Source organism: Juglans microcarpa x Juglans regia, chromosome 4S (assembly GCF_004785595.1).
Source record: "Juglans microcarpa x Juglans regia isolate MS1-56 chromosome 4S, Jm3101_v1.0, whole genome shotgun sequence".
NCBI lineage: Eukaryota > Viridiplantae > Streptophyta > Magnoliopsida > Fagales > Juglandaceae > Juglans > Juglans microcarpa x Juglans regia.
The window spans coordinates 20567521-20579566 of record NC_054601.1 but is presented as its reverse complement, the minus strand read 5'-3'; the positions used below and the strand labels follow the sequence as shown (position 1 = coordinate 20579566).

General features: G+C 31.4%; 1 protein-coding gene across 1 annotated transcript; it reads left to right on the top strand.

Moving 5' to 3' along the window:
• Window positions 1-884: 884 nt before the first annotated feature.
• LOC121262114 (EG45-like domain containing protein) lies at window positions 885-1700 on the top strand. Its single transcript, XM_041164530.1, has 2 exons — window positions 885-996; window positions 1417-1700. The coding sequence occupies exons 1-2, from the start codon at window positions 885-887 to the stop codon at window positions 1698-1700; spliced, it is 396 nt and encodes a 131-aa protein (XP_041020464.1).
• The last annotated feature ends 10346 nt before the right edge of the window (window positions 1701-12046 follow it).

Here is a 12046-nt window from a genome sequence, read left to right as displayed (position 1 = left end):
GTCAGAGTTATAATCGAACCTAAGAGATACCGACCCCGATTCAATTAGTGCTCACCCCTAATCAATAGCATTTACTGAACCATAAAAATGTTAATGCTTGATGAAAAAATAAAGAAAGAGAAATGAAAACAACAGTAGTAATTTTGTCAATAATATGACTAAAAAATTATTTTTCTGAATTATACCATAATAAATAATATGCTCCTTACATTTTGCGTTATATTTAATTTAATAATTTACCATATACATTATAATATAATAAAAAATATCTCACTTTGATTTTTCTCCTTAGACGTCAATTTGTATTGAGTCGTCTTGAGATAAACCTCGAGAGTTAAAGGGAGAACTTCATATCTTCTTCGGTTGTCTCTCCTTAAATCCTTGTGGCCATAAAGATTTCTGGGAAAAAAAAATATATTTCTCAAAGCATTGAGGAAACTTCTGTGGATGGTTCACCCTATGTATTTAGAAATGGAATAATCCTATCGAATCCCTAAAAATCCCTATTTTTAGCGGGTGCGTTGTTGATGGTTGTACACAACCCTAGCCGGCTAATTACTTTCTTATCTACATGATCGAATATTTATATATTATAATGAGTAGCTTCAAATCATGTTTGTTCTTATTTACTTTCTTGACAGTATATACGTTGAAAATATGCAGCATGCATGTACAAACAATGTTGGAACCATGCATATATATACACCAAGACAAATGAGCAGGCTTGTACGGCCGTAACCACATCTGAGTTATTTCTTTTTTATATACAATTAAGTTTTTGCTTTATTTATTCCATTAATTTGTTCACAACTTCTCCTAGCTATATATAAGGATTACTGCAAGCATTCGTCTTTCAAGCTTCTCCTCAAAGAGAAAAGGATATCATGGCAATCCAACTGATCAAGTTTTCTGTACTTGTCTTTGGAGTTGTCGCAAGTTTCATCTCAGTGGTTTCCGCCACTGCAGGAACTGCCACTGTGAATACAATTTATGTTCGTGAGTATATTCATAAATCTCTAGCTCTCTCCTCTTTATTTCATAGTACATCTCTTGCAGTACTACTAGTAGTGTAGTTTTGACTAGATTTACTGGCTAGGGATAGATTTCAATTTTACACACACACACACACACATATATATATATATATGTATACATTATTCGATTCATACATAAATATATATATATATATATATATATCTTATGCTTCCTTACTTTTACTTCGAGGATGCAAAATTGGTACGTTAGGATATTGGTAATTTGTAGATAAGAAAGGGGAAAATTGCTTGCCATTTTGTGCCTGTATACTTCTTCAAGAGTCTCTGAGTTTTCCTTTGTAGTAGTAAGATCATGAGTTCCATTTTGATATCAAACTAACAATAAGCTGTACTGTTTATATGGGGGTGCATGGGTATATAGCATCTGCATGCTTTGGCTACGAAGACCAAGGCGTTATGACTGCAGCAGCTAGCGATGCCTTATGGGACAATGGTGCTGCATGCGGTAGAATGTATAGCGTTAGTTGCACTGGCCCTACAAACCAAGGAGTGCCACAACCGTGCACTGGTAGTCAAGTAACAGTGAAGATTGTTGATTTTTGCCCACCCCCTGGATGCCAAGGAACTCTCGACATCGCTCAAGAAGCCTTCTCCCAGATCGCCGACCCTGCTGCTGGAAAAATCACAATTGAATACAATCAGTAAGCTAAAGCGTCGCATTGCATAGCTTTTCCTCTTTTTTTCTGTTTTTTGTATTTTATAAGCGACACTACTTTTTCAGCATGCCATTTTTCATCTTTAATTACAGTACCGATTCATATGATATATTTTAAGTGACTTCATATATAAATTATTAAATAAAAAATCCTCTTGAAATGCTACATATTATTTAACGTGATTGGAAAAGATAAAATCCAAATTAATGAACAACAATATTTATCTTTTCTTTGTTATTGAATAACTTCTTCTGTGAATTACAGGGTTTGATTTATCTGCATGAGGAGAAAAAGCTGTTTTAAAGCCAGACCAGCCGAACTCATTACGAAGCTGAAATAAAAGTAGATCATGCATGCATAGAAATTAGATATTCCCAAGAATGAAAAAGATCTGTGAATGGAATAATATTATTTGTAGTCAATAGTATTAATTTAAGCTGTAAGTTCTGATCTCTCCCATTGAAACGGTTCAGATTTCTGGGGTTCGTTAAGAAAATATATATATATATATATATATATATATATATATATATACATACATATAAATAATTAAGGACGAGTGTGACAAAGTAGGTAGACAATGCGTATATTGATCCCAATGAAAAAGCTAGTTAGCGCCCATCACTACAAGAGATTTGATGTTTAGAGACGAAATTTGTTAAGAACGAATTAAATTTCATCCTTAAAAGTCATTTTTGGAGATAAAAGTTACATTTTGTCTCCAAATATACCTGAGCTACTAAATTTTTTTCGAACGGATAAATATCCATTCAAACAAGATATTTGATGGTGAACAAAATCGTCTAAAAAAAGGAAAACCGTTTGAACGGAACAAAATAGATTCGAACATCGAATTAATATCCGTTCGAACAGTATATAACCTATTCGAATAATAAAATTGGCAAGAAATTAATTTATTTTTCTTGAGAAAAGTAAATAACCGTTTGAACTTAAATGTCTTTGTTCAAACGGACATTTTTTCAATTAATTTGTTTATTAGTATAGATCTGTGCATATATTTTTTTTCCATTAAAGTAATACATATTTTTTCCATTAATTTGTTATCATTTTCAAAATATAAAAATATGTATATATTATATATTATGATTTGCGGTGAGTTAAAATATTTATAAATTTATAAATTAATTTTATGTAATTAATTTAAGAAATTTATAGTGATTTCTTTCATATTAAATTTATATATATAAATTTAAAGATACTATCATTTTTTATATTATCAAGAACGACAAGTAAAATGAAAAAAACTAAATAAGGTAGCAAACACAAAAAATAAAAACAATACATTAATTACATCTTAAACATATAATATTCAATAAAACATAAAAATAATAAAATAATAATTAAAATGATTACTATTTCCTAAAAGTTGTACAAAATTCTTACCTTTGTTAATCAACTAAATGGGATAAGTATAGCTAGTAGGTGATTTTGATTATTTTTATTCACCTCAATCAATCTCCTTATATATGTATGTAGATATATATATATATATATATATATATATATATATATATTGGGAATATTGGCCATAATCACATATTTATTAAAAGGAAAATATTCGAGCCACAAATGGATTATATAAAGTAATCTCACAAACTGATGTGACTTGTCAGATTATAAAATTAATTTTATAGCAAAGTAGATCTAATGAATTTTGTAAAACTATACTAATTTGTGGGATTACTTTTGTATAATCTATTTGTGGCTCTATCACTCCTCATTCAATATATACCCTTAATTAATTACTAATTGTTTCGGGCTGAAAAATTGGTTTCCAAACTCTAGCCCCATGTACATATTAAAATCAATCGCATTTGATAAACTTATTACATATTTCACATCAATTACACTACAAGGATAATGCAAATATTGTAGCTAGGGCTGAAAAATGAACTGGTCAGTTTGGTTTTGTTCCCAAATCGAAACCGACCGATCGGTAGTTTCTCTCTAGGAAAACCAATTGAAAACGGTCGATGTAGAGGGGTGAAACTAGTCAGACTGGTTTTGGCCTGTTCTCAGTCTGTTAGGTTGGTTTGGGCCACTTCTTTTCGGCCTTTTTTGGGCCTTTGTTTTTGCTCAATTCGACATTTTTTTGGGGCCTTTTTTTTCTCAATTCGAGATCTTTTTGGGTTTTTTTTTTTTTGTTTTGTTGATTTCAAATTCAAATTTGATGAGTTTTTAAAACCCATTTTAAATATTTAATTTCATTATAATTTTAATGTTATTTGTAATTTGTATTGTTAACCTTAGGCTAAAAAAAATTAATTAATAACAGTAAAATAGTATTGCCAAGATGGTGTAAGTACTAACTACTAAGTATATACTACTATACTAATTACTAGACAACTTAAAAAAAATAAAAACTCTACTAGATGTTTAATACCCATTACAAATAAAAACAAATTATTCTAAGTAACAAGGCAGCTAGAAAATATGAGATAAATAAATTGCAATAACTATTGATCTTCTTCGGTCTTCAATCTTCAATTGTTGTGACGTCTGATTGTGCTCCCAACTCTATATAGCATTAATAAGATTAAAACATCAAATATCAATTGGTGTTGATGAATGTCGCAACCAATTCTGAGCACAAATAAATACATTAACGGTTTTCAAAGTCAACAAGCTCCAAAAAAGATCAAGTACACGACCTCTTGTACTAAATGTTGACTCCGATGCAACCGTGGAAACAGGCATGACCAACAAATCTTGTGCAATCCTCACAAGTATAGGATAGTTTGACGCATTAATTTTCCATCAAATCAACAAGTCAAAAGATGGGATGATTATCTCGCAATCATCTAATAAATACCGGCCCACCCCTATTTTGATAAATTTAAATCCAAGGGCAAAAGATGCTTGATACCACTTATAATATCATTTTGTCTCACGGTTGTATTCACCATCATTTATAGTTGTAGATGTTGGATGGGGCTCATGTTCTTGATTAGTTGAGGTAGAATCGAATATACCATTATACTCCGCATACAAGTCTACTAATAACTGTCTCACACTAAGCAACAACTTCTTAGCACGAGTCTCATCATGAATTTTCTTCATGTATAAAGTAAGAAACTCTAATTTACTACGTGGATCAAGCACAACTGCAATCAACATCAACAAGTTCATCCTCTCAAATGAACCTAATACTTATCATATTTTATTTTCATACTTATGGTCATCATGTTTATCAAACAACTATTACTACTCTCATTCAGCCTAATCAACTCTTTTTAGAGCATACAAATCTCTAAAAAACTTATAGCCGTGACATATAAAGGCCTAGAAAATCTCGTAGTGGCATCATAAAATAGTTTTGAAAATTTTACAAAACCCCCATCGTCTCCCACTTCTCAGCTCTAGGAGGCCCCATGTGTCCATCATTAAAGTAAAAGAGGAAATTGTAGTCCTTACTCCCCATTTGCCTAAAAGCTTTCTCAAATTTCTCAACTGCCTCCAAAATCGTGTAAGTTTTACATCAACAAACAACATTTTCTTGCAATCAATTTTTTTTTTCTTTGTCTCAATCAATGAGACACGATTTAATATATCTCCTGATAGTATCCCCCAATGATTAGGGATTAAACAAAAATTAATAATTTTATTTTTGTAATTTCCAATCTCTATCAATGAAATATGCAGTTAGACATATATAATTAAGATTTTGTACTAATATCCATGTATCAGTAATCAATGAAATCCTCATGCCCCCATTTTTAAACAACTTTTTAAGCTTTCCATTTTTCTGATGCAAACAATTTCATACAATATTTTGCAACCGTGACACAACATGACACTTTAAACCGAGGTCTAAGCAACCAACATATCTTCCTAAACCATTGCCCTTCAACAATTTTATTTGACAATTCATCGACAATTACTATCTTTGCAATTGACAACTTCACAACTTCTTCACTATACTTGTGGGTTACAAGATTCTTTACCTTACTACCATCACTCTCTCTAATCCCCTCCTCGGGTGTTGCCCCACCCGCCAATATTTTTTTTGTATTTATCCAAAGGCTCATGTTTATGAGGATTTTTTGGATATGAAGGTAGATGATTTTGCATAGTGAAGTTTCGTTCATCTTTAAGTGTTAAGCGTACATTTTGCCACATAATTACACTTAGACAAGTATCATCTATGGAACAACCCTTTATCTGTATAAAACGGTCCCAAACAACCGATGAATATTTTCCCTTTTGTTTATTAGGAAGTGTACAACTACTACTGTTAGGGCCACTAGGTGGTCTTGGTGTTTGCACTGTTTTAGTTTCTCTCATATCATCTCCTAAATTAATGGTTCATTCATTCGAATAAACATCGATTGGAGTTGACAAAGAATCCATCTAACATGTGAAAATTTAAATAGATAATTAATTTCAAAACACAAAAAATAAAAACAAATAAAGAACAAACATCAGCACAATTACACAACTACTAGTTTGTAACATGACAAACATCACAAGTCTAAGACTCTAATATAAATTTTAGCTCGCTCATCAACCTCACAATTTATTTCAAAATAATTTTACAACACAATTGCCAACACAATTTATGCAAAAAAAAAAAAAAACATTAAATCAACACCCAATAATTTGATCTAATACTCACAGTGAGAATTAGGTCTCGGATCATTGTTCAGTGTCCCAAAAGTTTGATCCAGAATTTTTAAAATCTCTACAAATACACACATAAGAAACTTAGACAACAAATAATATGAAAAATAATTATCAAAGATGACAAACACATCAAAACCGAATACATTTAAAAAAAAAAACTATGGCGTGCGGAAGTGAAACTTAAGTCACGGAAAGATGACAACCTTAATAGAATAAAAGCCACCGGCGTGTGGCATTGCTGCATGAGAGAAGTGGAACTTAAGTCATAGAGACATTGGAGAGATGAGAGAAGTTTGGGATAGGAGACTTAGGAGAGGAGAGGAGACGTGCAGTGATGCGAGTGTTTAATGAACGACGTGAACACAATGAAAATCGAGGGCATCAATGTTGTGGGGGGCGGCAGGGCTGGGAATGGGGTTCGAAGCCTTCAAAAATAGGAACTAGAAGAATTAATCGGGAAGAAGAAAAAGAGGGAGGGGAGGGGCGTTGTTAAACCCTAGTTTGAAACAACAATTCATATAAATGTTTTTTTATAAATGCCAGGTCTAAAACAACTCCATTTCACTCACTTAAGTGAAATGACGTTGTTTTATATATGTATAATATATAAATATGTATATATATATATATATAATCGACCGGTTCGGCAGTTTGAACCATGCTCAAATTGAGACCAAATCGATTGATGTCAGTTTTCATATATTTCTATAGCCGGCCGACTGGTTTTTTGTCAGTTTCTTCCAGTTCCATACTTCGGTGGCTAGTTTGCGTCAGTGACAGCCAGTTTCTTCAGTTTTGTATAGCCATAACTGTAGCTGGCAGTCCAAATATAGGATTAAGAAAATAATCAGTCCCCAAGTTGATGCCAGACAAAATTAAAATTATCCTGACACCTAAGAACTGAGATTGAAAAAAAAATACAAAACAGAGATAAAACTTTGAAAATTATATTTGATTAATGATAAATTCAAAATTATTTTATGAAATCCATAAGTCGTCTTTTAATAGTTTCCAAATTAGAAATTATGAGAACTTTTGAAAAATCAAAATTACTCATGAAAATTAAATATGTAAGTAAACAAGAAAATTGCAAAAAAATTTGGCCAAAATCATAATCACTTCAAAAACTTGAAATAAAATATTTTCTAAGGAGGCAAAAATGAACATAAATAAATTATTTGGGAAAAAAACTGATATTGTCCAAATCCAAGAAAGATTAAGCTTTCCTCGATCGCTATATTTGCGTAGATTGATATACTGAAGGTATGTAGTTCAATCGGATCAGTAGCAATATACTAATTAATTTTTATTTGTTAAGAGATCAAAAGACTTATAAATCAAATTAATATAAATTATGTACATTTACCTGTTCCATTCCAGAATTAGTTGGCCTGTACCAATCAATCGGCTATAAATGGAATTTATATATAAAGCTAGCGTTATGCCTACTTAACCCTAATTATACACAAAGGTACTGTTTATTTATCTGTTACTTACCAGCAATTAAATGCGCGCCTATGGTTTGGATTGAGGATATATATGTCATTACATACCTATTAATACACAAACTAGCTAATTATTACGGTATTAAATAATTAGATATCTATAGGAACCAAAGACAACTCCATATATATAGACGAGAGAGGAAGAGGGATATAAAATGTCATAGTGATCATAAGGAATTGATACGTACTGGACCATGATGCCCCCCCGCCCAGTACCTTGACTTTCTGGTACCCAGCGCACAGGTTCATGAATGTCTTGCATTTGATTATTCCAAATGTTCAGAATTCTGCAGTCAGATATATATATATATATATATATATATATATATGTATATATATATATATATATGTATATATATATATATATATGTATATATATATATATATATATATATATATATATATATATCGCACCGAACCATGCACATGCATTACTTAATTGGACAATAGACATGCCCCTACTTTTTCTAAAGAATCACCTTCTTTAATTGTTTTCTAAGTATCTTTGGACTTTGCTTGAACAAGTCATATGATTATGTTCCATGCATGCATGCATAGCTTTAAGCACGTGTATATCTGATATGTAGCTAGGGTACTGCCCTCCTTTTCTTCCTGAATAAAATGACCTTTTAATGATTAATGGACCTTTTCAAATATTACAATTCTGAATTTCTGATATAGGGAACTAACTACCTATCTCATTGTAGGTCAAATTCGTAAGTGCAAAATAAATTGACGTGCATGCTTTTACTTAGGGGCATTCAAAATACTGTAATAATGTTTGCCTCCTACTTGGGGGCAAACACTTTTGCTATCTCGGTGCTCGCTTAGGGCGAATACATAATTTTTCTCGATGCTCACCGAAGTCACAGGGTTCATGCTCCTTCACATAGGGGCGAGCACTTTTGCATTCCCGGTGCCTTTTTGCGGGCATGTATTTTTGCGCTCCACGATACTCGCCTAGTAGGTGAGCACATTGCTTTCCCTAGGTCTAGTTTAGGGTTAGCACTTTCTTTCTCTCTAGTGCTCACATGGTGGGCGAGCACTTTGCTTTCTCATGTTGCTCACCGAGTTGGCGAGTTTCATACTCCTTAACATTGCTTGCCTAGGGGTGAGGACCTTCCTTTTCTATGAAACTCACTAAAATCAGGATGCCTTGCTTAGTAATCCGGAGCAAAACCAGTGGCCTTGTTTGCTAACCCCAAGTAAGGACTTATTTTCTTCCTATGATTGGTTATCCCGAGCAACTTCTTGTGAAGATCGGCCTTGCTCGGTAATTTCGAACAAGAGCATGTGCCTAGTAGCTCCCTTGTAACTAACACGTTATGGTTATGAGTATGAGCATCTAGCTCGTTTCATACTACTTGGCAATTATAACACTCTGAAACCAAGTAAACCAGCCCACCCAACTTGCTCAGTCACTTATCTGGAATAAGTAGTGCTCGAGCACAAAAGAACTTTGTCAACAGATTGCACTACAAAACTTCTGGGACACTCTGGCTTTGAACTCCCACCTCCTAAGCTTATCCCACCAAACAGAGAAAAACCAATTGGGAATGAAATTCACGCTCAGGGGGTGATTCGAAACACGGGTTTTGGTTCAGGTGGTTGTCTTCATTGTCAGCCTCTAAAGCATCTGCCACGGCCTCTCTATTCTCCAAACATCCATTTCTCTTCTTGTCTTTCTCTTCTTTGACATCACTCCTTTCTTTTGATACAACATGATGTTACTCTGCGCTCCACAGCCTCCCACTTATGTGCTTGAATATTTAGTTGTCGTGATGTTCAAGCAAGAGGCGAACTGTCAAAATGAAGTAAATTTCTGACTTTTTCTAACACTGACAGTAAGAAATCTAAGCGAAACAGTGAGGAATCAAGTAAAAGATGAAACCCAATTGCCTAAACCTGATCCCTAATGACGAATCGAGAAGCACCGGTGAATGAAAATCCATTGTGTGGTTGGGGATGCAAACGAAGTGTTCAACTTTTTATCTTGAGACACAACGCTTCCTTGGTAGCAGTGGGACGGGATAGGGCTAGCAGTATTGAAAATTCGGAAAACCCAAGCTGTGATGAGAAAAGTACTAAAAAACTCAGACCACTTCACTAATATTCACATAAGTAAAGTACTAAACCCAAGAGTTGCAGCTTTGTTTGGTTAGTAATCATCACCTCACACTACTTCACTAATATCCACCAATTATTTACTATTTTTTTTACTATTATTCACAAATAATTTGAAATCACTTCAACATTCAAACGTAGCCTATCTTAAAAGACATTTTCGTCCATTCAAGTGACAAGAAAAAAATTTCAACTGTCTTTTTGTTTATATATAAACAATAGATTAAGGAGAGTTGATATGATGACAAATTGAAATAAAGATTTTTCAAAATTTAATTCAACAAGAATCTTGAGATTAAGACTGCGTTTGGATGTTGAGCTGAGCTCAGTTGTTTATAAATAGTAATGAGTTGAGTAGTGAAATGAGTTATTTGTGACCCATCTAAACTGAGTTTAAAGTGTATTTAGATATTAAGATGAGTTTAATACTTTTTATAAGAAGTTTTAAAAGGTTGTAGGTCACACGTATAAATATATGTTAAGTTGAAAAATATTGTAGGCCTCACGTGTAAGGAAGTTTTGAGTTGAGATGAGTCTAGTAATTTGAGAATTGGGTGTTTAGATGTTAGATTCAATTTAAAATTAGATTGAACTCAACTGAGTTATCTTACAATCAAACGCAGCTTAACCATTCTATATAAACTACGCTGGTGTATATTAAATATTTTTTTATTATTAGTATTATTAATCTTATCGATGTTGTCCGGTTTTGTGTGGTCCTGTAGGATGTTTGTCATCTTCGTTCAATTCTTCTATCTTTATTAATTTATATATTCGTTTAATGTATTATTTTGGATATATATATATATATATAATTAAGATATAATTAAAGAGTATTAATCACAATTCCATTTTCATGTTATTTCAGTATATTGAAACCTACGGCCAAACATCTAAATAAGGATTTCTATCTTAAATAAAACTATCTATTATTTTTCACATTATATTATTATTCCAATTTTAGATGTATAATTACAAACCATAATTTTGACACTTTTTCTATTAATAATTACATTCCAATTTGAAAGCATGACCTATCTACTTATCTTTTTTATTATTCTAAAAGATATTTACTATAATTATATTCTATATATAAGAAATATAATGTTTAAAATGTTTACATATAAAGTTTAAAAATTAAATAACCTAGCTAGCAATACGTATATATATATATATATATATGTAAATAATAGAATGTCTAAAAAATTATTTTTGTGAATTATACCATATTAAATAAAGGAATAAAGTTTATGCACTTGTCATTTATGTAGACTTTTTTAAAAAATTACTTTCTTTGAATTATATCATCTTAATTTAAATAGCTTTAGGCCCGTTGGACTACTTAGAATATCTCAATATATCTGTGAATAATAGTGAAATATTTTGAATTAAGATACTTTGTTAGATTTTGGAAAAATATAAGAGAGAAAATGTTAAATATAAATATTATAAGTTAAAAAACTGTTTCAATATGATTTTTTAATATTATTTTTACTTTAAAATTTGAAAAAGTATTATTATTTTTATGTTTTGTTTGAGAGTTTAGGAAAGTCATAATGATTAGATAATGATTACATGAAAAAGTTGAATATTTGAAATTGAAAGTATTTTGTTATTTAGTGATGTTTGGGAAAAAATATTTAATAATATATGAGAATACTTGAAAACAGTTGTGTTTCCAAACAGTTGCTTTGGATAACAAGAGACTCTCATCTCATCTCAATATCCAAACACCACAAACATAAATACTGTTCAATTTTAAATTTTTAACTTTTTCATCTAATCACGATTACCTAATTACTACAACTTTTCTAAACTTTCAAACAAAACACAAAAAAGAATTCAACTTTGTCAAATCCTAAAACAAAAATTATATTCTAACAATATTTTAATTTTATAATATCTTATTCAATTTTTTCTCTCTTCTTTTCTAGAACTCTATAAACATCTTAACTCAAAATATTTTACTACTATTCACAAATCATTTTATTATTATTCACGGATCATCTCATCTTATCTCATTTCACTATCCAAACTAGGCCAATCATCTTTATAATAAAGA